Raw genomic sequence first — 26,427 nt, 5'->3', positions numbered from 1 at the left:
TGAATTAAACGACTTTTAGTAGCTTTTTGGCGGGAACGTAAACAATGATTTTATATGGATATTAAAGGGTTTGTATTGCTTAGTAAAGCAATAAGCATACGCGTAATAAAGGTGAATTATCAGCAGCTTAGAATTTGTGAAAGCGCAAATGTGTTGAGAATTATAATAACATTGGCGCACGCTCAGAATACAGAAAAATTCTGAGGGCGCACGTCCCTATCTGTTACTCCTCGTGGATCTTTGAGGGGCATGCATGCGGAGCCGAGCGGCAAAGACTCCGCCAGCCGACTTTTTTTTTACTTCACTACCTAATCGTTGGTAGCCTTGGGGGCTATTCCAATTTCACGCGGACCGGCAGCTGAGCTAACGGGCTCAAACTGAAAGAATTGCTAACACTGACTCTAGTAAGAGTAGTGCTTCGCTGAATCTACGAATGGATTGGAATCGCGACCCAATGAGAAGATCCGGCGCGAAACTCAGTGGGTTGTATCTATGGGCTAGTTCGCACGTCGAACTCTTTGTCGGAGTCGAGAATTACGTCGAGGACGGTGACCGGTGCTTGAAGAGCCTAAAAGCACCGAGAGTGAATCCGACAAGACATGCAACGGTGGCTTTGTTTTGCCCTGTCGCCTGGGTGGGATATGTAGTTAGCGGTGGCCACGATAATCGTGCCGCGCTAATTTTTCAAAGTAGCGTTCTGACGCTTCTCTAAGTTACGTATCGGTTCTAGATTTAGGTCGTCGCAAAGATCTACATTCCTCATATACCACGGTGCTTCGACGGCTATCCTGCCCTTTGAACCGAAAACAATTACCTCTTTGTACTTTTTTGTGTTTAATGTATTGCACTGTTTATTTGTTTTTTGGTGTACAATAAAGAATACTCTTTCTCTCTCTCTCTCTTTATTGCTTAGATGGGTGGACGAGCTCACAGACCGGTTGGTGTTAAGTGGTTACTGGAACCCGTAGACATCTACAACGTAAATGCGCCACCCACCTTGAGATATAAGTTCTAAGATCTCAGTATAGTTACAACGGCTGCCCACCCTTCAAACCGAAACGCATTACTGCTTCACGGCAGAAACAGGCAAGGTACCTACGCGCGCGGACTCACAAGAGGTCCTACCACCAGTAATTACGCAAATTATAATTTTGCAGGTTTCATTTTTATTACACTATGTTATTCCTTTGCCGTGGAAGTCAATCGTGAACATTTGTTGAGTACGTAATTCATTAGAAAAATTGGTACCCGCCTGGGATTCGAACACCGGTGCATCGCTCAACACGAATACACCGGACGTCTCATCCCTTAGGCCACGACGACAGTACACAAGACTCTCTCCTTAAGTGGAAAGTTCTCAACAGAAATGGGCATGGTGTGATAACCGTGTGGGATCTTATGACTACGACCCTAATACTAGTACGTTCGTTTTATTTCGAGTTTTAATTTTATTATCCCATATTATATTATTACTTAATTGTGAAAGTCATTCGTGAACATTCATGCGTACTTCCTTAAATTAAATATTGGCGCATGCGAGATTAGGACACTAACGTGGTCGCTTCGATCAATATGAGTAGTACATGGGCCATCAGATCCTTAAGAACATGACGACTTCTGAAATAACTGAACAATGAAGTCTGTTGAAGTGACAATGAATGGCTGTTTGGCTATTTACTATTTTAAAAGCACAAAGCTTAGCCAAAAAGACGCGTAACCAACGGTTGTAAATAATTCAAATATCTTTGACTTGGACTAACATTTTTTTCTAGTGTAGGCAACATTCTGTAGCGGATATAAGTTTACTCTATGGCGAAAAGGAATTAAAAAGGATTTTAAAAGCGAAACAGGTACTTTTCCTTAAATTTCGAACTTGTTATAGTCACTATGAATGACTTTTTATTCAGGAACTAGATTATTTTCATAAATTAGAACGCCAAAAATTTACAAAAATATGTTACTACTTTTTGGGAAATCAATTGTTTTGGAAAGCCTACCTTCTTTCTTTTAATGACATATGAGTGTTGCCTGTGCAGCCTCAAATTTTGGTAATCATTACAGAAATGGAGAAATTAAACGAAATTGACAAAGAATCTATATCGTGGAAATACGTGAAAAATGAAGGACTTAATTTAAGTTATTCAGTGCCAATACCGAAAAATGTGTCCAACCAATTATTCATGGAACTCGAAAAGGAGATTAAATACTTCACGGGAGATTTAGCAAAAGTGAAGTACGTATATTTGTTTTTAAAACGCTTACTAATAGTTAGGTCTACTTTTTTATTTCACGGGCAGCTGTCATCAGACTGTGTTGAGATGAATTTCTCACTTTAAGACTTAGCTCTCTTCCTCTACTCTTGTATATTAGTGTAATCATGCTCCTTAATATCTATTAAAGTTTACACCCGCCCGGCCATAGATACACTTAATATTTAACGGCGACCGCCCCATAGATAATGGATAAAAATAGCATGACCGCAGATAGTTACACGCTAGGGGCGCTGTACCAACTCCATAGTCCATACAAACTTGAGGTAACTTTTACGCTATCGAGAACGTTAAACATTTCGCACTAAGCACATGATCTCTCCCCGTGATATACGTTCGTGTGTCATGCGTTCCAGCTATCACCTCGCTTGACAAGCTATAATAATTTTAACTCGTTGACACCTAAGCAGGAAAACTTACCAATATCTCCCTTCGGACTTCGGTTCCCTCTGTATTCTGTACCGTATGTTCCATGGGGAGTGCTCTGAGGAATTGTTCGAGATGATACCGGCATCTCGTTTTTACCATCGCACCGCCCGCCACCGGAGTAGAGTTCGTCCATACTACCTGGAGCCACTGCGGTCATCCACAGTGCGTTTCCAGAGATCTTTTTTGCCACGTACTATCCGGCTATGGAATGAGCTCCCCTCCACGGTGTTTCCCGAGCGCTATGACATGTCCTTCTTCAAACGAGGCTTGTGGAGAGTATTAAGCGGTAGGCAGCGGCTTGGCTCTGCCCCTGGCATTGCTGGAGTCCATGGGCGACGGTAACAACTCACCATCAGGTGGGCCGTATGTTCGTCTGCCTACAAGGGCAAGAAAAAAAAAAAAAAATCTCACTTGCTTCAGGGTTTTTGGCAAAACATATCCTTTGCCCAGACAACAAGTGGCATACGGAGATGATGGCATAACATACACATACTCAGGGGTTACAGTGCCTGCCCTACCGTGGCCTGCACCTGTTCTCGCGTTAAGGGATTTTCTTTTCGGAATAACGAGTATCAGATATGATTTCGTGTTGATAAATAAGTAAGTGAAAATAATTTATATCTTCATAGATTTATTCAGGCGTGTATGGCTTACTATGTAAGACGCACGATACTTTTAAATTCCGCAACAATGCGATCTGGTTCAACGTGTAAAACCCTGCAAATTGAAGCGGGTTTTGTGCGGAAACACATGATTAAGGAAATGTTTTTTTTATTGCTTAGTTGGATGGACGAGCTCACAGCCCACCTGGTGTTAAGTGGTTACTCGAGCCCATAGACATCTACAACGTAAATGCGCCACCCACCTCGATATATAAGTTCTAAGGTCTCAGTATAGTTTTTTTATTTTATTTTTATTGCTTAGGTGGGTGGATGAGCTCACAGCCCACCTGGTGTTAAGTGGTTACTGGAGCCCATAGACGTCCACAACGTAAATGCGCCACCCACCTTGAGATACAAGTTCTAAGGTCTCAAGTATAGTTACAACGGCTGCCCCACCCTTCAAACTGAAACGCATTACTGCTTCACGGCAGAAATAGACAGGGTGGTGGTACCCACCCGCGCGGACTCACAAGAGGTCCTACCACCAGTGGTTACGCAAATTATAATTTTGCGGGTTTGGTTTTTATTACACGATGTCATTCCTTCACCGTGGAAGTCAATCGTGAACATTTGTTGAGTACGTATATCATTTGAAAAATTGGTACCGGCCTGCGGGATTAGAACACCAGTGCATCGCTACATACGAATGCACCGGGCGTCTTATCCTTTAGGCCACGACGACTTCACTTTAGGCCACGACGACTTCATGTGCCCCTAATATACTAAAATATAATGTTATATTTTCTCATAGATACAGAAACGGTATAGATCATATGGGCGAACATAGAGACAATGAACCAGAATTGGACCCAAGCTACCCCATCGCATCTATTTCTTTAGGACAGGAACGACCGTTTGTATTGAAACATAGAGATGCAAGAAAATCTGGAAAAGAGAAAAGGCCAATACCTACAGGTTTGTAACAGCTTCGACCGATTAGGTGTAAATATAAACTAATCTAATACCTACTAGAAATCATTAGAATTATAAATATTATAGTGGTCTTTTCGGTCAGAACGTTGGTAAAGCCAAAAGTGTTGAAGACCATAGACAGAGAAATGAGGCCTGGTAAAAAAAATCTAATTATTTTTCGGTGTTCTTACTCTTAAAATGTCGATTATTTTATTTTATTACATTATGTGTATTAATACATGCATTATATTAATTTACACTTATAAAACTAAAACAATGCGTTATTTACTTCAAATCTTCATATTTGTTTATAGTTACAGAATCATCAATATGACGCAACTTATAAAACATGTACCTTAATAGTCTAGCTTCATATGTCACCGTGTGTTTTGCCTTCGTATTTGCATCTTCCTCTTGGAATGGGTTCTCGATAACCGTGCTAACTTTGCGTCCGTACGCTTCGCAGCCTTCGAGGAATAGTAAGCAATCTTTGATGGTATTATCTTTGACTACAATCAAATGCTTTGCTAGATTCTCCAGAAAAGAAAGGAAACATCTTTTTGCGTAAAACCACGTATCAGTACCGAGCCGTTTGTTGAATGGTTCAAGCGATTTGATGACTCTAGAAATACCGAATTCGTAGTTACCCTTAGCGCAGTACAATGTGCCTATAACCAAATTAACAATGCACAAGTGGAAAAACTTCTTTTGTGGATCTTCAAATATTTGCTGCTCTTCTTCTTTCTCTATTTTGCGCATGATGTCTTCCGCTTCTTCGTTTTGTGACGTCATTATGTAAGAAACGCAAAGATTGGCCAAAACAACTGCGCTTACGTCTAGAATATTGTCGTACTGCTTCTTAACGATTGGTTCGTAAAAACTGGCAGCCTCCTTGTATTTATTCTCTTGCATAAATAGCACGTGAGCTACATTTAGACGCCACACGTCCGAATCATTGCAGAATTCGACTGATTTTCGAAATATTTTCTCAACTTGTCCATAATTTTCCTTATCCCAATATATTTTAGCTTGAGCCATTACTACGGGAATATAACGTTCTAAGGCCTCTTCGTATTCCACTACGGCTTTTTTGACTTGATCGTTGTCACCTTGAGATCGACTCTCTTGCACTATCTTGGTTAGTTTGCGTAGCTGTTCGGCATGCTTAGAAGCTATATCTTCATACTTTTGAAATGCCTCTTCTGGTGAGGTTTGACTCGTTATGATAGCATCCAAGAAATCATAGAGGTATGGTGTTAGATATTTATACGTGAATTGCGCATTTTCAGCCAGAACATCAGCTGCTAAATCATAATACTCAAATTTGCAGTAAAGAAGCAATAAATTTGCGAATGTTTCGGGTGGAAAAAGTTCTTGTTGGAGCAGAAAATGTAGTTTCTCGAAGCCGTCAGTCGGTTTCACGTCGATGGACGTCAGAGCCATATTGTGGAGAGTGACCGCGTCCAACTCGTGTTCGTGCCTTGGTGGCATATCGTTGAGCGCTTCCTTCGCTGAATCAATGTTCTTCAGCTGGTATTCGATGGCCGCTTTTAGGTTAAACACCTCGGTTAATGCCGTTTCGTGAAGCGTCAAAGTATTGCCGACTGATTTAACTTCAGATATTTCAGCTTGCATTCCAACCGCCAGCTCCGGGTGATCACGGATCCCTCTTTCTATCACCAATGTAATGTGTTTTAAAGCTTGTGGAAACTCTTTAAGCTTAAAATAACAAACAGCTATATTATAATGTAAGTGCGCGTTAAAGCCCACAACATTAAGACTCCTCGAGAACTTTTGCAGAGCTTCTTCAAAGTGGTTTTCTTTAAAAAGCAAGCAACCTAAATTAATATCCTTATCGGGGTCGTCTTGAGGGTAAGAGTCTACAAGTCCTTTCGCCGTGGCAGTGTCATCTTCACTGTACTTAATAGCAGATTGGAGTTTGATAACCTTCCTTTCTAGTTCCGGATTATTGATTTGCATTGTCACTTTGAATGATTCTTCAAACATGGATGCTTCATACAGAGCTTGGGCGAAATACAGTCTGTATTCTGGCACGTCTGGATGCATGGCTGTCAGTTGTTCGTAGCAGTTTGCTGCTTCAACAAAGGCCTGTGTCCTGTAGTAGCAGAAACCTAGGAGCGACAGACCAGCTCGGTTCGGATTGAAATTTATAGCGTCATTTAGTGCTTTGATAGCGTCTTCGTACCTTGCTTCTTTTATCTGGAAACATTTTTGAAAAACTATTGAAGCTCTTTTCTGATAGCTATTGTGAAGCAGTGGTTGCAAGTAGACGGTCTGAATGATGATAAATTGTCATATTCTGAATTAATAAGGACGTTGAGATGCGGAAAGTCCTCAAGTGATGTATAACATAAAATGCTTTCCCTACTATGGGTAATTGACTGTCTGAAATCCTGGCAATGTTGAACAATTTTTTTTAACTAAATTCCGTTGTTTTTATTAGTTTAATATTTAACGTAACGTCAATTTAATGCGGATGATTATTAAATGTCTAAACTCCTGATAGCTTTTAATTGTTGTAGAAGAGAAACTAGCGGTCCGCCTGGTTTTAAATGGTTGGCAAGGGTCATAGACATCACAACGTACCTGCAGGGTTACTACCAATCATGAGTGTCTCGCAGCAGAAACAGGCAGCTTGACGGTATCAACCCATCCTAGACCAAAATACTAAAAAACCATCAGCAAAAAACTTAAGCTAAGACACAAATTCACTTCAATGATTTATTTCGATACACAATTTTGTCAGCATCTATTAATGTAACAGCTTATCAAAATATTACAGATAATTAGAATCACAAGTGGCACACACAAAAGGACATTACTTAGTACTTAAACATCAAAGGAGTCCTTTGATGATTGTACAACGTAATACTATGAACGCTCGAGTGTCGAGATAATGGGGCTCGTGTAACATTTCAAAGTGATCGAGTGTGGTTTGTGACTGCGATGTGCATCAAACGTGACGAGCATACAGCCGGTGATGTTTTGTCGGTGTGTAACAAGGACTGGAGAGGTTTATTTGGTCATAACGTCACTGCCTGGTGTGGGCTCGCAATGCCCCCATCGCAGTAAAGATCGCAGCATCATTGATGTTGACCTGTTCTTTTTTATTTTAAACTATTCAGCCATGAGATATATAGCCCAAGAGCCCGCGACAGCCAGACCTTCGTTATTTTATAAAAGCTGAAAGTTTCCCGGTGTATGTCTCCAACACACGCCGGTAGGGGATAGGAACTGTAAAAAGTGTCCGGCAATGGATATCGTGATTTCTAAAGATATTCTGGAGTAAATAATAAAAAAAATTAACTTTATACTTTAACGAATTTCAGGTACTATTTTATATACCTTTACTGCCTGTTACCTGCCCAAGTAACCACAATCGGAACTCTATAATCGCGGGTCGTTCTTACCTGTGTTGGAGACATACACAGAGAAACTTTCAGCTTTTATAAAATAACGAAGGTCTGGCTGTCGCGGGCTCTTGCTCTAATAGCTTTATATTAATGAGCAGATTGTTCAGCACAGGGTACACGGTTCGTGAATATTACAATACGTTAACCTATGCCTTATTTGTATCTTACGAAATGGTCACGCGGCATTCTTCTTTCTATAAGCGTTGTTTACTCGAAAGTGTAAATTTTACTATCAGTTTTATTAGTATAAGAGAGCTTTAAAAAAGCTACACACATCTGGGCGTTTACATTGAACAAATGAATGAGATTTTTTTAAATAGGAAAAGGGCATTGTTCTACTTACTCTGCACACACACACACACAGTTAAACATACACAAAGCACATCCTTAACACTTTAGGTAGGTACCTACCAAAATTGAAAGAGATTTATACTAGGGATTATAATTTGCCCGTTAATCTAATCGTAACCTCGTTTAACGAAAATAATTCGCAATATTTTTTATCAGAGAATCATTTGAGTCGACGAAAAAAACATTTTTATTTTTTTATGCTTAGATGGGTGAACGAGCTCATAGACTACCTGGTGTTAACTGGTTACCGGAGCCCATAGACATCTACAACGTAAATGCGCCACCCACCATGAGATATAAGTTCTAACTCTCAAGTATAGTTACAACGGCTGCCCCACCCTTCAAACCGAAACGCATTACTGCTTCACGGCAGAAATAGGCGGGGCGGTGGTACCTACCCGTGCGGACTCACAAGAGATCCTACCACCAATAATTACGCAAATTATAATTTTTCGGATTTGATTTTTATTACACGATGTTATTCCTTAACCGTGGAAGTCAATCGTGAACAATTGTTTCGCAAAATAGCATCTAGTTCGTGTCACCTTGAAACGTTCTTCCGCGTTCAAATCTATGGTGCCGATGGGTTGGGCAGGATTATATCATACTGATAAACAATATCGTTGACACGCACATCAGATTAATCTGTTTTTACTAATGCGGGAAGTGTTTGAGTTAATTAATATTTTTCTTATTATTAGCGCTCATCGGAACCCGTTGATATGAAATCTGGAATTTTGCCGCCCATCTAACCTAACCTTAGCGTGATATATGCATAAATATGCGTATTATGTATGAATTATGGGTGTCTATATAAGAGTTAAAATAAGACAAGCATATATTGAGTCCGCGCGGATAGGTACCACCGCCCTGCTTATTTCTGCCGTGAAGCAGTAATGCGTTTCGGTTTGAAGGGTCGAGCAGCCGTTGTAACTATACTGAGATCTTAGAACTTATATCTCAAGGTGGGTGGTGCATTTACGTTGTAGACATCCATGGGCTCCAGTAACTACTTAACACCAGGTGGGCTGTGAGCTCGTCCACCCACATAAGCAATAAATAAAAAATGTTAGTACGAACTGATGACAGGAAAACCTTAGCCGGATGGATATAGGTACTGTTTCGGATTCCGAAATATATCTACGACTAAAATAGGGTAACCTAAATACTATCACAATTACTTGGCTTTGTGGTCATTTAATTATAGTCTTATTTACTCTTAGTTAGAATGGATTCTGTGTTGGACATGTGTCGAGCTAAGCAATTCGAAGTCTTCATTGACCTTCGTTAGCCAAGAGGCGCGTAGTAGGTACTTCATGAGCACTTTTTACAAAATACATATGATCCTCATCCTCCTTTCGTCGATAATCCTCAATGATCGTGGCTTCACATAAATAAAGCACCATAATAGTTTTCCGTTGCTCAGTAAATTCTAAAAAATGACAGTATTTCATCTAATATTAAGCTCTTACCATCGTGTAAATAGTTTTTGTGTATTGTCCGTCTTTAATTTGCAAATAGTTCATAATTATTAATTCAAAATTATACGGTTTTGTTTCTTGTTCATTAAATTTGAAAATAATCGTGTGTTTCATTTATGTGTCCACAGGTAACCGTGGCAACATAGTTTTATTTTAATAAATATTGCGACTATGGATTTCTGCATTGGTCACTGAAGTAATTCTTAATCACATAGCTTGGCATGGTATAGACATTTTGTTTTTATTTTATTAATTAAGATTTATTACAATTATTTCAGTAACGTTAAACTTGGAGAATGGAAGCGTTTTGTTAATGAATCCGCCAACGAATGAAATCTGGTATCACTCATTACCAACAAGGAAGAAATTACTAGGTGCAAGAATAAATTTAACGTTTCGAAAAATGCGAAAGAAGAATAAATAAATCTAAGAAAACACGTCTGGTTGTCTTATTTAAATTTCTCATTTTAACTGAAGCACTGATTATCCATTGGATGCAACATTCTGGAATGGAATTAAAACGTTAGCATTAAAAATTTCAAGACGTTACTTGTCAAACATTTTGATCTGTCAAAATTCAATGGCAGAACGTTTGTTGTCATAGTATGAGAGTAAAATTATGAAGGGTTTTCCTGTTACAATAGAAACTAATCATTTTTTGCATATAAGTTAATAGAAACTTTTAGGTGAGTTAATATAATTCATTTATATTTTGTCACAGATTCCCATATGTCTTTAAATACGATATACTGTATAGTTACGTTGATTTGGTTATCACATATTTTCAAGTACATTTTCACGATAAGCCCAGTCTATATAACGACGTTGAGCTGTAGAAAGATCACAGTTACGACTGATTATGGCAATGTGTTCCGTTTTCTGCGTTAACCACAGATTTTGCCGCGTTATTCGCGCAAAATATTCCAGTAAAAAACAGTGCTGGGAATGTTACGTTGTCGTGCATGTTTTGCTATAGTTAAAACAATAATAACATTATTAACTGTGTAGATAATTTTTTGTGAATTTTTTATTCCGTCTACGTTGATCTCAAAAAAAAACCAAATGTAAATGATGTAGTTGTGTAACAATATTAAACATGAAAGCAGCTGTGTCAATTTTCATAAATTATATTGAATTTCTTTATAATTAATACAACCATAAGTGAAATTAAATATGTCCATTGTTCGCTACAATATGTACAATTATTAAATTGTAAATTAAGAAATAATATTTTAAAATGTGGTACGCTCCGAATCTTCAAAGGTCCTACAAATACATGATAACATCCAAGATGCCTTCACTACGGATCGACCAAAACGACTTGAAGTGCAAGAATGGATGTGATTATTTTGGCAACCCACAATGGCAGGGGTACTGCTCGAAATGTCACAGGGAACAGATGCAGAGGCAAAGAAAAGCAGGTAAGATTTACAATTAAAAACATGTAAAATAAGAGATTTTTTAATATGTCTGTTACATAGATACACACTTTATACTATATCAAGATGATATCAACTTTAAGTGGTTTCTGTCTGTTGCAATTTAATTAAAATTAATTGTATATAAGGTGCACATGTACCAAAAGTTATTGTAAGCATTTATTACTAGGATATGACATATACCTACCGTTTTTTTAAAAATTGAATGAATTTTAAATAGATTTGGTTTGGAAAAAGTAGAATGTGGCATTTGTCATGCAGGATTTGGTTCCAGAAAGACAAGGCTAAAATATTTTATTGTAGAAATAGGTGTGGTCGTATTTCCAGCATTGCCGATGTTTAAAGCCCACTACCACTCATGTTCGTTAGGAAGGTGACATAACATACTGACTTAACAGATACATAGAATGAGACAATATTGAGATAATAACGTATAAAACGATAAAATAATAAAATAATGTAATTATTTATTTCACAAAATAAGTCAAGTAGTTTTTTTAAATATATTTTAGGTTTTACATCAATATACATACATTTTAGTCGTACACATATTATTATATCATATGCCTATTCATTTCTATTGTATAGTTGCATACAATGAACTTGTAATGTTACTTATTACTTATTGACGCTTGAAAGGCAAACGTGACTAAGAGAAAATGCGTGAACTTTACAGTAGACTAAAAAATAATAATATTTTAACGAATCTAGCTGTAGTAGAATCTAGCTAGTAGCTGTAGAATTGAAATGATTTTAATAGACCTAGAAATATATATTTTTTGCGCATCAAATATGGTTATTGCCTATCATTTATGTACAAAGCAGTTATTGTTGCTTAGTCACGTTTGTCTTTCAAGCGTAGCTATGTTTTGTTATTGTTCAAATTAGTGAGTTATATAGGTGTAATCTGAGTAATTTTTTTTTTATTGCTTTGATATTTTTTTATTGCCCGTGTAATAACGCAATTGTTTTTATTGCCCTTGCTGGCAGTTGAGCATATGGCATACCTGATGGTTAGTGGTTATCGTCGCTCATGGACGTCAGCAAAGACAGGGTCAAGGCCAAGGAGCTGCTTACCGAAAAGTACTTTCAGCACATTTTACCGCAACACACTTGTTTGTACTACTATGACTACTATTAAAAAAAAAAAATTAAAACGAAAAATAATTGAAATCTAAATAGACCAGACAGAAATGCAGAGGTAAAAAATAAATTAAATTCAAAATAAAAAGGTTTCATTAGAGCAATCTCTTTGTTTCCAATCAGTTTTAGGTTTAGTGTAAAAGCTATTTACATAGTTCACAATATACAAATATGTAAAACAGAATAATCATAACAGCTAAGTACCATATCGTCTGTAAATTGATTTTATTTTACATCTTTTGTGTTTAGTAGCTGTTGAAAAACATCTTTGTTCTTCAAATTGTCAAAAACATAAAACAAAAATGATAAGGTAACACATGAAGTGAATGTAAATCTTGAGTTGTCAGTGATTAAGGTTGGATTTCGATAATCTGGTGAACATTAGTCATAATATATATTTCACACTCAAGCGATCCCAGATTACAATTTATTCCATACAAGACTAGAATATGTATCCAGTTTCTGTAAAAACTTAGATACCTATATAGGATACTAATTTGGAATGGAACTTGCGTGGTCATGGCGCAATAAGTACACTAAGAATTCGACCGAAACAGTGGTATTATTGCAAGTTTTATAATGCACTAATTAAAGTTTAGATTTAAAAGATAAAATACAAACGATAGTATTATGATTGTTATCAGTTTATTAGTAAAAACAAGTGTGAAGTCCAAAGTATCAGAATTAATATAGTACAAAGCCATCAGAATCTAATGTAATCGTTCACGTATTATGCAGGGAGATGACGAAACCAAAGGCCAGTGTGCTTAATGTTATTTAAAGTTCTCGATAGCGTAAAAGTTAACTCAATTTTGTATGGAGTTGGAACGTCTGCCTACGTTTGCCGCTAGGGGCGCTGTTCCGACTGCATACAAATATGAGTTAACTTTTACGCTTTCGAGAACGTTAAAAACTCGCACTGAGCACACAAATTTAGGCACAATCTTTCTTTTACATTGCTGTATTCACGACTTGAATTCGATTAACCAGCTCGAGGTGTTGTCGAAATTTCGATTGTATTTTACAACGGCTGCTCCACCATTCGGATAGGGATCCATGATTGCTTCTCGAAACAGGCCGTGCGTGCTTCGGATACTCCTTACCAGACGTTTCGTTTTTTTTGTTGTTGGCTGTAACTCATTTGTCAACTTGCGCTCAGTACGTATTTATTTTAAGCCGTTGGTACTCTTGAAAACGTTTGTACACTCCTCCCTTGCATGGCATTTGCACCCTATAAAACTGGTTCAGGTTTTTTTTTAATGAAATTTCTCGGGTCGAATTTATTCATTAATGTACCTACTATTCGCATGTAATTATTCGCAGCGAGTGTAGTAGTTTCTATATTATTTCCCACGGCCACATTTTGCTTGAGTGAAGACTGCGAATCAGCTAAATTATAAGGGGGATTCCCCGACTAAGTGAAGCGTTAACTTGCTAAAGTAGCCATCCAGTAGATGGAGCTCTTTAAAATCCAGCAATGGATGTATGGATGATGATAATATTGGTTAAACGATTTGATTGCCACCTATTGGACGTCGATGGTACTAAACTAGACATTTACTCTGCAATATCAATGATTACGATCCAAATTTCAACCCTAAGCGGCCCAAATTTTCTTTGAATACGAACAAACAAACAAACTACCATAATTAAAATGAATTGATATGTTGATTAGGAGATGGAAGATATAGATAAATGTAGTTATTCTAATAGCATGATACGCGTCAAGGCAATAAACTTGTCAGTAACAGTTCACACTCTCGACGGGTGATAGATAAGTTTTTAAACGTAATATTGTTTATCATGATGAAATAAATTATTAAGACCGTGGCGATATGGAAACAATTGTATGAAAAACACGGATTTCTCTATATAATTATTCACAATGATAGGCCGGTGCTAGGTTTGAAGCTCAAACGGCAGTCCCATATTTATATTTGAAGTTGTCGTGGCCTAAAGGATAAGACGTCCGGTGCATTCGTGTGTAGCGATGCACCGGTGTTCGAATCCCGCAGGCGGGTACCAATTTTTCTAATGAAATACGTACTCAACAAATGTTAACGATTGACTTCCACGGTGAAGGAATAAGATCGTGTCATAAAAATCAAACCCGCAAAATTATAATTTGCGTAATTACTGGTGGTAGGACCTCTTGTGAGCCCGCGCGGGTAGGTACCATCACCCTGCCTATTTCTGCCGTGAAGCAGTAATGCGTTTCGGTTTGAAGGGTGGAGCAGCCGCTGTACTGTAAAAACTGAGATACTAGAACTCATTTCTCAAGGTATGTGGCGGAATTTACGCCGTAGATGTCTATGGGCTCCGGTAACTACTTAATACCAGATGGGTCGTGAGCTCGTCCACCCATCTAAGCAATAAATAAGAAAATTAGTTGTTAACACCCACGGATAACTAATATTTGTATGTCAAAATGAACCATTCGTGGTTCTCTTTTAAGATTCATAGTTTTTCTTTAATTTAATCACGTTTACGGAAAGCTTCCATAACATTATAGGCGACGCACAGTGACTTTAGCCCACTGAGTTTCTCGCCGGATCTTCTCAGTGGGTCGCGTTTCCGATCCGGTGGTAGATTCTGCGAAGCACTGCTCTTGCTAGGGCCAGTGTTAGCAACATTGGGGTTTGAGCCCCGTGAGCTCACCTACACACGTTAGGGCGAAGCTGAAATAGCCTCTCAAGGCTATCAGTATAGGTAGGAAAAAAACGTAACTTTTACTATTTCCGTGTGACATCGAGAAATGTATTCGTTTAATTATTCAATGTCCTTTATTTCGATTCGGTTAATTATTCCATGTCCTTTATTTCGAACAGAGAAAGCCTCATCGTTTACATCGACTCTTCCTAGATCGGACCAGAGGAAGTCCGAACGCGGCCTCAAGTTGTCCTCGCACGCGTCCTTCTCGAAGTTCGAAGAGAAGCGCCTGCGACAAAGCGAAACGCTCAAGAAGACTAATCTACTAAAGTTTAACGTGTTCAAGAAGAATATCACAGGTATACAATACAAGGTTTTTGTTTAATTGTTTTGTCATAACCGCACCTGTAGAATTAAAGTGGCTTAACTCATAAATTTTTGTTTTTTTGTAAATACCAAAAATGTATGTTTTAGTTTTTATCGATTTTAATACTTTAGTTTAGGGTATGCCCTTGATTATAAAGAGAGGAAGAGTAGGTTTTCCCTTTTCTAGACTAAAAAAGACTGTGTAATTTTATAAACTGATAGAATACATGTTTATATACTTGTTCAAATTTATTTACTGGTGGTAGGACCTCTTGTGAGTCCGCACGGGTAGGTACCACCACCCCGCCTATTTCTGCCGTGAAGCGGTGACGCGTTTCGGTTTGAAGGGTGGGGTAGCCGTTGTAACTATACTTGAGTCCTTAGAACTGATATCTCAAGGTGGGTGGCGCCTTTACGTTGTAGATGTCTATGGGCTCCAGTAACCATTTAAAACCAGGTGGATTGTGATCTCATCCACCCATCTAAGCAATAAAAAATAATAATTAATTATTATAATAACAGAAGATGATGTTTATTTTATTCGCTGCGATCTCTACATTTATTACAATACAATTATAATAAATACAAGAACAGATCTATCGGACAAAATCATAGTGAGATTGTGCTAAGCTTTATAGCTATTTATTCATTTCAGATGACCATGAAATTCCAGCGGAAAGACGTCAGCCAGAGTTTAAGATTCCGACCGCAGTGTTCGAAGGTATGAAGGCAGACTTCCGGGTCCGCTTTCCCTCGTTTCCCCCCCAGATAGACCGGGACGCTAGGGGCTTCGTTCACACCTTCATCCTGGATGTCATAAAATGGGCTGCCATCATGAATGTGGACGAGCTCTCGGAGAGGGTGCAGAAGCAGTACCAGGTGAGTAGTGAAACTGAGTGTTTCTCTGTTGTGTTGTCCAGTGTACTAGTGGTGTGATAATGTTTTGTAAGTCGTCGTGGCCTAAAGGATAAGACGTCCGGTGCTTTCGTGTCGAGCGATGAAACGGTGTTCGAATCCAGCAGGCGGGTACCAATTTTTGTAATGAAATACGTATTTAACAGATGCTCACGATTGACTTCCACGGTGAAGGAATAACATCGTGTAATAAAAATCAAACCCGCAAAATTATAATTTGCGTAATTACTGCTGGTAGGACCTTTTGTGAGTCCGCACGGGTAGGTAGCACCACCCTGCCTATTTTTGGAGTGAAGCAGTAATGCGTTTCGGTTTGAAGGGTGGGGCAGTCGTTGTAACTATACTGAGATCTTAGAACTTATATCTCAAGGTGGGTGGCGCATTTACGTTGTAGATGTCTATGGGCTCCGGTAACCACTTAACATCAGGTGGGCCGTGAGTTCGTCCATTCATGTAAGCAATAAAAAAAAATGGATGGTGATGCCCTTACAGGTCACATGGTCCCTTTAATGTGAGGCGGTTTTTGACGCACAGTTATTTAGACCACTCTGACCCTGGGCTCGGGTAACAGTCCATTTGAGCCAATGTTAAAAAAAAAGTACCTCATTATTTTCCTTCACGCACCAGCGCTTCATGAAGCACATGGAAACGTCGCAGCACTACGCATCTGTAGACTCGGACGCCAGAGAGCTGCTCATAGATTTCGTCGAGAAACACGCCATGACCTATCTACATGAGTAAGTAATGATATGCAGACTTTAGACAGAATTAAAAAAAAAAAACTGTTTTTTTTAAAGGGATTTTATAATCCGGTAACTAAGACCTTTAAGTCATGTCTTATTATAATTTATATTCTTATTTTTATGAAAAATGATAATTTAGGAGTGAAATGAAATGAAGATGATTAATTTGAGATCAACTGGGATGAAATTAAATGAAATGAGATGAGTTGATATGGCATGATATATAATCAGACAACTTCACTCCTCGCGTTCCCGCCAAAAAGTCTAGAAAGATTTTCTTTTTTTTTTTTAAGGAATTTTATGACCTGGTAGCTAAGACCTTTAAGTCATGTCTTATTTTAATTTATATTCTTAATTTTATGAAAAATGATAATATAGAGTGAAATGAAATGAAGATGATTCATTTGAGACATTAATCAACTGGGATGACTTTAAATGAAATGAGATGATATGGGATGAAATATAATATCAGTAAAATGGTGGTCATTTACTGAGATTTTTTCAGTGGACTTTTTGGAAGATCCCGAGAAGTTACGTCCAGCGGCTTTGTTTGATTTTCCCACACTTGTGCACTTTCACAGATATTAAACAGTTAATAAACCACCATTATTACACATTTAAACCTGAAAAAACACTAAATAGACAAAATAAAACAAATCACACAACTTCACTCTTCGCGTTCCCGCCAAAAAGTCCAAGAAAGATTTTCAAACATAAATTTGTACAGATTATCCTAAGGATAAAGAATATAAAATTTATATCTCTATTGACACAGATCAAACATAACCTCGTATATTTTTTTGCTTAAATCTTGCAAAGGTTTTCGAGTAAAATTTTCTTCATTTTCTTGTCATTTGAAGACACGACATGTAGATTTTAAATAAATTATTTATAAAAAGTTCAAAATATGGTATATTATCATATTATGCATATAACCAAATATGAATTGAAGACATGAGTGGATGAAGAGGATATGATACAATTTGTTAATTTTGAGAAAACGGGCAACAAACTTTTGTTACTTGTAATTTTTCTTGGTACATAACTCTTTCATCACACGCAATTTCTAAAAATAGCCTTTAAACCCGGAGTTTTAAGATCTAATATGGTTTATAGGCAAAAAACACCTTCATTCAATGTAAAAACTCAAAAATCTTAAAATTCGTACTTAACCCCTTCATCCACTCATATCTTCAATTGTAATGTTCAATATGAGATGTCTAAATCGGCAAAGCCCAAACCTTAGGCTTCTTGAGATATCGTGATTCTTAGAACTTTAAATACGGTATTAATTAAAATTTACGTATATTCTAATCTATACATATAAATAAAATTGGAGTGTCTGTTTGTAATATTGAAATAACCACTTTTTACTACATGCATATGAATATCATTATATATAATAAAACTAAGTTGATAAAATGAGCGTGCCGATAAAACTTAAAAAGGAGTCCCGGTACGATAAAGGGACTTATATAGCGTGATAGCCCTTTATCCCTCCTCGAACAAGAAAGTTCCCGTTTTAACCTAAAGGCGTGTTTTAAAATATTTATGGGCTTTTCCAACTCTCCAACTTGGAAATTAAGTGTAGTGCCGCCATCTGTTGTCGAGTATTTGAACTTCATTCAGAACAACAATTATTTGGGTTGCATTTCGAAAGGCGCTGCGAGCAATTGCAGCATGTGTAGTAATGGCGCGAAATTTAAAATTCAAATTTCAATAAAGTCTTGATTACATTTGTTACTATAATAAAGTTATAAAATTTTGTGTATTTATACAGCAGTAGCTAACTTATATTTTGGAGTTGAAGCGACATAATTTTAGTTATTCAAATTAGTTCTGAAAACATTTTAAAATTTAGGTTTTTATATTTCGCGCCCTTACTACGTATGCTACAGCTGTTGTTACGGCGGATGATAATGTTGAGAACATTCTAGAAGGTGTGAGAAAGAAAATATTCTCAAACTTTCTCGAATATCCTAGAGCCTAGCTCTCTGAATATATAAGAGCCCGGTGTCGCCCGCCAGAGTTAGTTTATTTATTAGATTATTAGATTTGAACAGCGAAACAAGCGATTTCGCAACGAAAAGGAAAGAAGTTATTCTTCATAAATCTCTCCACAATGAACACCAAGCAGAAGCGTAAATCCTAAAAGTATTTTTAAAACTCATATAATAATTTGTCGAAGAAATATACATAGGGTTACTGTGTTGTAAGAAGCTATCGATACTAATATATAAATCTACAGTGGTTTTTACGGATGTTCCGTTATAACTACTGAACCATGCATCTGATTGACTTGAAATAAGGTATCCATGTAGAAAATACATGTACTTAATGGATAGGCTAATATTTATATGAGTGTTGGACTCCCTAATCATAATGACAATAAATAATAATGTTAATTATAAATGTCCAGCGAAGCGGGCGAGTACAGCTAGTCGTTAATAAAATGAATATATAAGAAAGGGGCATTTGTGAAATGAACTCTGTTGTGATTTGATGATATTGAACCGTTCCTCCGCGCTCAGGTTGCCGTCCATAGTGTTTTCGCCGAGTGGAACCGATGACGAACGCCAGGACCGCGCCATGTCGGAGCGGATACAGCAACTGAGCTGGGTGGGGGAAAAGCACCTCGAATGTAAACTGGACAGGAACAATGCTGAATGCCGACGGCTGCTTTACAAGGCTATAAGCGGTATGTATACGTTATCTGTAACTGTGACTTAAACCTAATATTACATTGAGCACAGTTTTTTTCATCTAAAGACATGAAATGTCCTCTATGGTTTTACGTTGTGGATGTCTATGGGCTCAAGTAACCACTTAACCAGGTGGGCTGTGAGCTCGTTCACATATCTAAGAAAAATAATAATAATTTGACACCAATTTAAATGATTTCATCATTATGTTTTTAAAAATGAGATTTGGTTTAAGAAAGTTTTGGTTTTTATATTATCCAGAGCTGCTGGGTATGGACGCGGCGCGCTGGTCGGGCGCCAAGCTGGCCCGCGTGCGGCGCTGCGCCCGCCACGTGCTGCGGCTGGCCGCGCCCGCGCCCGCCTCCGCCGACGACCTGCTGCCCGCGCTCATACTCACCGTCAGTATCGCTCCGAGATCTCTTCGCCATTAATTGACCACTGACTCACCGTTAATCTTCACCACCATTGAAATAGAACATGACATACAGTAGATTGGGGGGAATAGGATTTCTGGTGACCGTCCTCGCCGAACCCATCGTTTGCGATGAATAAATTAACCCATAGACACAGCCCACTGAGTTTTTCGTCGGATCTTCTCAGTTGGTCGCGTTTCCGATCCGGTGGTAGATTCTGCGAAGCACCGCTCTTGCTAGGGCCAGTGCTAGCAACACTCCCGGTTTGAGCCCCGTCACGTCAAGAAGAGGCTGAAACAGCCTTTCAAGGCTATCAGCATAGGTAAGGAAGAAAAAAAGGAAATCGGGACGTTTTCCAATTCCAACACAAATTTCAGTGGTTTTTTTAGGGTAATACCAATAAAATTATGATTATGATATGATGACAACCTAGATTTGTCCCTATTCTACCCCTAGTCCCCATTCTCCCCAATCTACGTCTACGTCTACTAGTCTCTGGCGCCGCATCGCTCGTCCCTCCTAAGTGCAATACTGCGTAGCGGCCTCCAGCTTTGTGTAAGCTCTCTCCCCCTACCTGACTGGACGGCGGCGGTGCGAACAGAGAACCGTCTCTTTCTTCTAATCACTGTCACGTCCGAAGCGAGGTCGCAGCCTGGTGCAGCCGGGACCTGATGCGGCCTGCGTGGGGGATCCGGGCCTCAGCCGTCCCCTCTACCGGCTGGGGCCCGGCGATTGGAGACAGCCGTCGCTACATCTGCCGTTTTTGCTCCCCAGGTCCTGAAAGCCAATCCGCCACGTTTGATAAGCAACATTAATTACGTGACCCGCTTCTGCAACGCCCAGAGGCTGATGACCGGCGAGGGTGGCTACTACTTTACTAACTTGGTTCGTATAATTAAATGTTTTGTAAAACGCATCGTGTGTGTGTGTGTGTGTGTTGATGAGTGCCCAATGGAAATGAGGATCACAAATGTAATTGTAATTGCTATGTGTATGTGCATTACTATAATTCTCATGTTGTATTTGTTATTTTAGCGGTACTACACATACTCATCACTTTTAATTATTATTCTCATAATTCTCTCGCAGGTCTGCTGGAAGAGATTTCTTAAAGAAATAAGCAGTGCCTTTGTACATAATTTTCCTATTACTCTGTACTGTGTCTTCTTTTTTGTGTGTACATAAATAAATAAATAATGTAATGAAGATTGCGTAATTATTGGTGATAGTTGAAGGCTTACTAGGGAAGGGGCCATCCTTTTAACTTCTGCAACGAAACAATTCCAGTTCGGAAAGTTTTTTATTTTATTTTTATTATATTAATTCTATACCGTAATTAGTCGATGTATAGGTCGAAAAAAAGAGACAATGCCTTGCACCCATAATTAAGCTGTATGCTACAGACAAATTAGTATTCGCCTGTACAATTTAATCTTAAATTCAGTCATTCTGCAACATATAAATTAACTTTTGTCTTTTTTGTTCGCACGCCTACGCCTATCTCTCTCTCTTCCTCCCCCCCCCCCTCTACATATATTATTATATATGTGTGTGTTGTTTGTACTGCAGTGCTGTGCGGTGTCGTTCATTCAGAACATGACGGCGGAGTCTCTGAGCATGGACAAGAAGGAGTTCGAGTGCTACATGGCGATGCCGGCCTCCATAGGCGGGAGTGCTTGGGTGAGCTTCCATTTTTTAATACACTTTCATTAGCTTCAGACGTATGTATGTATGTTTGTAACGGAATCTTTGAACATGGTTTTGAACGCCCTCAAAACGTCGGATTAACTCGAAATTTGGCATACTTATTAAGGACCGATGACAATTTAATATTAAAAAAATAAATTGAAAAAATTGAAATTCAACTAAAAATGAAAAATAAATAATAGTTTAAAAAAACAAAAAAAAAACGCTTTTATAGAAAATCCAACTATAAAAAAAGAAAAAATAATAATAAATTGAATGCTTTTAAGGATATTATCAAATTAATCCTTCTCTATTCATAAAATATTTATAACTACTGATACCATGCACCCCACGTTTTTTTTTACAATAAAATCATTTTTTCTTACACTATTTGTAATTCAAATTTATTAAAATTTATTCTCTATTTTTTAGTTGTTTTTTTCTATACAAGCGTATTTTGTTAGTTTTTTTAAACAATTATTTATTGATTAAATTAGTCACTCGTTATGTCCCGACCCTATCTACCTGCGATTAAAATGCACCACGGGTTTTCTTTTTCTTTTTTTAGTATATTCTCAAGTATAGTTAAGGGTACAAGGGTACAAGACCGCGTATAAGATCACCATTATGATGGACCGACCAAACAAAGGCAGCTCTAAACGGTAACGTTAACGAGTGTATAAGAAGGGTCGCGGTACGCGAGTAATGGCGACGTCTGGTCAAGATCACCACCCGAAGTGATGACCACGGCCAGACTGCCAAAAGTGCATGCGACTGAGAAGAAGAATGGTTACAACGGTTGCCCCGCCCTTCAAACCGAAACGCATTACTGCTTCATGGAATTTGGCAGGGTGGTGGTACCTACCCGCACGGACCCACAAGAGGTCCTACCACCAGCAAAAAGGTTCAAAGGCTCGGAGAGTAAAGCGATACAGGACATCTAAGTGTTGCTAATTTTTGTGCAACCGTCGATCTAGTAGCTAGTGTATTTGTATATCGGAGTGGTAGTAGATTTCAGATTTAACTACGGCCGCTGTTAGTTTGATTTTAGATTTATCCCTGCCTGAGGTACTAGAGGTACTTACTACCTTACCTGTTGTAATTAATTAATGTGTTCCCCACCAGGCGGCCGCGTTGTCGCTGTGCGGCGCCACACGCGAGGCCGAGGAACAGAGCGCTCTAGCAGCGAAACTTCTAGAACAGACCAAAGAGATACAGAGGGAGGCCGAGAACATGGCGAACAACGCGGCTACATTTGAGGTTTGTCACGACTTTATATGAGTAGGGGTAAGGGGGGGACACGCAGGCGTCTATATCTGCCTCAAAGCACCGTGCGTTCCGATTTGAGATGAAGTAAGAAGTACTGTTCGAAATAAAGGAAATACAATTTACACACGACTCAAAACGTGTTGCTTTAATTTAGAAAAGAAGTAACATAAATGATCTATTGCATTTTTATTCGTTGTTGGATGCTTGGGTTTCTTGAATAAAACTTCCAAATCGATCTTGAGCTTGTATTTTCTTTATACAGGTTTTTTCTTAATTTTTTTTATGTTGCGAACAAGTTAGCTTCCCGGCACGGCGATAAATTAAAGTGTAAATGGTGTAGGTAAACATAAATAACAATTTCAACATTGCTCCTTCAGATTTCGTAGATTTTTTTTATTGCTTAGATGGATGGACCATCTCACAGCCCACCTGGTGTTAAGTGGTTACTGGAGCCCATAGACATCTACGACGTAAATGCGCCACTCATCTTGAGATATAAGTTCTAAGGTCTCAAGTATAGTTACAACGGCTGCCCCACCCTTCAAACCGAAACGCATTACTGCTTCACGGCAGAAATAGGTTGAGCGGTGGTACCTACCCGTGCGGACTCACAAGAGGTCCTACCACCAGTAAAATCCAGCGTTAACAATCGTTTTTTATTTATTGCACGTCCCCAGTCTCCTGTATATTCTAAGTCTCTACTTTGATGGGTGAACGAATTCTCAGTGTCCTAAACAACACGATACTTTACAGGAACAAATCGCGAAGAAAGTTCAAGACGTCTTAGCGAAGACCCCCCTGGAGATCAAACCGCGGCGAGAACTGCCGCGCCTCAGACGCGAGGGCGTCGGGTCCGCGCCGCCGCCCTCCACCGAGCCCGGCCCGGCGCGGACCTCAGAACCACCAGCGCTGCTCAACGAGCCGAGCGTAGTCATCGACGAAACCGAAAAACTAAATATCTTAGGCTTCGAAGTGGTCGAGGAGCGATCCCCGTCCAAGTCGCCGCAGCTGGACCGCCTCTCCGACCTCAAGCAGAGCAGTTCAACGGAACTACTGACCCCATCCCCGATGGTCCTCACGCCGTTCGACTGCAGGTCTCTAGACGAGGTGCTGACCCCGGACGAGTTCCCGGACAACATCCCCGGACTGAGCGACGTCAATTACGACATAGACCTGTCAGATTTCAGCGCGGATACCAGTCTGGCGGAGGACCCCCCCGCCCCCGACCGCCGAAGGACCTTCGATCCATTCGCACCTCAGACCTCAAAAGACTCGTACAAGTTGCTGGAGTCCTTTGATGAATTTAGCATCGTGGATAACGCGCGCGAGTCGGACCCCTACGAGGTCGTGCACAGGCCGGATCCGTTCGGTTCTGTTTTGGACAACGATGAGGGTAGAGCGTCCATTCTGGACGACAGCGGCTCCCCCACGGCCGCCTGCCTGCTGCCCTCACCGATACAGCCTCAAAACAGCGCGAAGCCAACTTAGTTAATTAAACAACTATTTTTATTTAACAATATTTAAAATCCCTCAGCTTAGAATGGTTTAGTTGAGTTTCTCCTCCAAATGTAAATTTACTGGTGATAGGACCTCTTGTGAGTCCGCACGGGTAGGTACCACCGCTCCACCTATTTCTGCCGTGAAGCAGTAATGCGTTTCGGCTTGAAGGGTGGGGCAGCCGTTGTAACTATACTGGGACCTTAGAACTTATATCTCAAGGTGGGTGGCGCATTTACGTTGTAGATGTCTATGGGCTCCAGTAACCACTTAACACCAGGTTGTGTAGCGAAGGGGGCCCGCATTCTGGTTCGAAGAGTGGGACACAGTTGCACCACGAACCCCCATATCAGTTCAGCAATGATCATGCATTATTTTTTGGGCTTCGACAACAACTTAATAATATTAGGTATGTTGTGAGCTCATATTCTTTTGTAGACCAAAAAAATATGCTACCATTATTTCACGTTGCCTACTTGCATCAGAGCGCAATGTACCATCGCTTTATTTCTATGGTCAAACAGACATACCTCCAAAATATTAAATATTCAGTAAAGTACTTTTATAAGTCTCACAAATCCAATTGTGATTGTTAATTAAAGATTAATTATTAAAGATGACATCCTTGATAAGTTCAAAGCCAAAGTTGATAAAGTCTTAAATGAATATTTACTATTTGAATTGATCGCCTATCGTTCAGCGGATCCTAGATACTGTCACATCTAAATAATAAACTATGAACCCACATTTGCAACATATTTCTATTGTTTTTTTTTTTTTGGGAATTCAAAATGTTGCCTTAAATAGAGACCGCAATCTTGTGCGTGTTAATTAGTGCCGAAGAAATTACGCGTTTGAAAAGTTATGATAATTGTTGTACAATACAGTTGAAGATTTGAATCTGCGTGCTTAGAGTGAGTTTTTTAACGTTCTCGATAGCGTAAACGTTAACTCAAATTTGTAGAGTTGGAACGTTTGCCGCTAGGGGCGCTGTTCCAACTGCGTACTAATTTGAGTTAACTTTTACGTTATCGAGAGCGTTATAAAACTCACACTAAGTACATTGGTATCTTAGAGGCGACGCGACGGCGGCCATATTGCTGTCTTTGATGGCTGGTTGTAACCGATCAACAAAGAGTCCGTGGGTTACAACAGAAAAAACAATGATCCCTTATTTAAGTGATATTTGTTTGAATCCTATTATTTATTGCAATTATATATTTTTTTTTAGTTTTAAGGTTGTATATGTAATTTGAAAATGAATTTAACATTGTTCTGTCAATTTACCTTTTGTAATATCGTTCATACGTAAAGAGCATGTTGGATGAATAAATTGGTTTTTGAAAATCATAATTTTTTATTCAGTATTGTGTAGTTTTTTTTTATTTTATTTTTTATTGCCCTTGTAGGCAGACGAGCACACAGCCCATCCTGATGGTTGATGGTGAGTGGTTACCGTCGCCTATAGACTTCAGCAATGCCAGGGGCAGAGCCAAGCCGCTGCCTAGCGCTTTTTTTTTATTGCTTAGATGGGTGGACGATCTCACAGCCCACCTGGTGTTAAGTGGTTACTGGAGCACATAGAAATCTACAATGTAAATGCGCCACCCAAAGTTCTAAAGGTCTCAGCATAGTTACAACGGCTGCCCCACCCTTCAAACCGAAACGCTTTACTGTTTCACGGTAGAAATAGGCAGGGCGGTGGCACCTACCCGTGCGGACTCACAAGAGGTCCTACCAGCAGTATATAACCGATGTCCATAGACATCAGCAACGTAAATGCCCTCGCCCACTGAGACATCAGTTCCAAGTTTTTACACTATGACTGCCCCACCCTTCAAACCGAAACGCATTACTGCTTCACGGCAGAAATAGGCGGGGCGGTGGTACCTACCCGTGCGGACTCACAAGAGGTCCTACCACCAGTAATTACGCAAATTATAATTTTGCGGGTTTGATTTTTATTACACGATGTTATTCCTTCACCGTGGAAGTCAATCGTGAACAATTGTTAAGTACGTATTTCATTAGAAAAATTGGTACCCGCCTGCGGGATTCGAACACCG

The 26,427-nt window shown here is 39.1% G+C and overlaps 5 protein-coding genes across 6 annotated transcripts in view; 2 read left to right on the top strand and 3 right to left on the bottom strand.

Annotated features, from left to right (window-relative positions):
• mmd (disintegrin and metalloproteinase domain-containing protein mind-meld) overlaps positions 1-26,427 on the bottom strand; it is a 937,314-nt gene that overhangs the window by 253,568 nt on the left and 657,319 nt on the right. The window lies entirely within an intron of this gene.
• The window catches only part of sni (SDR family oxidoreductase sniffer), a 241,398-nt gene that overhangs the window by 185,403 nt on the left and 29,568 nt on the right, over positions 1-26,427 (bottom strand). The gene's annotated exons all lie outside the window — the stretch shown is intronic.
• Positions 1,747-9,976, top strand: LOC114248927 (DNA oxidative demethylase ALKBH2). Its single transcript, XM_089730704.1, has 5 exons — positions 1,747-1,850; positions 2,062-2,233; positions 3,120-3,299; positions 4,113-4,276; positions 9,818-9,976. Exons 2-5 carry the CDS (start codon positions 2,064-2,066, stop codon positions 9,961-9,963), a joined length of 660 nt encoding a protein of 219 aa, XP_089586830.1. The 5' UTR covers positions 1,747-1,850; positions 2,062-2,063; the 3' UTR covers positions 9,964-9,976.
• Positions 4,472-9,811, bottom strand: Ttc30 (tetratricopeptide repeat domain 30). The gene is made up of 2 exons (XM_028182335.2): positions 9,531-9,811; positions 4,472-6,493 (listed from the first exon to the last, which is right to left on the bottom strand). Exons 1-2 carry the CDS (start codon positions 9,651-9,653, stop codon positions 4,559-4,561), a joined length of 2,058 nt encoding a protein of 685 aa, XP_028038136.2. The 5' UTR covers positions 9,654-9,811; the 3' UTR covers positions 4,472-4,558.
• On the top strand, positions 10,082-25,708 carry Rabex-5 (Rabaptin-5-associated exchange factor for Rab5). Of its 2 annotated transcripts, XM_089730690.1 has the most exons (11): positions 10,082-10,225; positions 10,803-10,960; positions 14,950-15,129; positions 15,792-16,015; positions 16,679-16,788; positions 19,326-19,492; positions 19,758-19,894; positions 20,684-20,794; positions 21,479-21,589; positions 22,721-22,855; positions 23,618-25,708. In XM_089730690.1, exons 2-11 carry the CDS (start codon positions 10,816-10,818, stop codon positions 24,350-24,352), a joined length of 2,055 nt encoding a protein of 684 aa, XP_089586816.1. In that variant the 5' UTR covers positions 10,082-10,225; positions 10,803-10,815; the 3' UTR covers positions 24,353-25,708. The 2 variants fall into 2 exon arrangements, with proteins under 2 accessions (XP_089586816.1, XP_028038178.2); XM_028182377.2 differs by lacking the exon at positions 10,082-10,225 and having other exon boundaries at positions 10,762-10,960.

Source organism: Bombyx mandarina, chromosome 10, assembly GCF_030267445.1.
Source record: "Bombyx mandarina strain Sakado chromosome 10, ASM3026744v2".
In the NCBI taxonomy this organism is placed as follows: Eukaryota; Metazoa; Arthropoda; class Insecta; order Lepidoptera; family Bombycidae; genus Bombyx; species Bombyx mandarina.
This window is presented reverse-complemented; position numbering and strand designations above follow the sequence as displayed.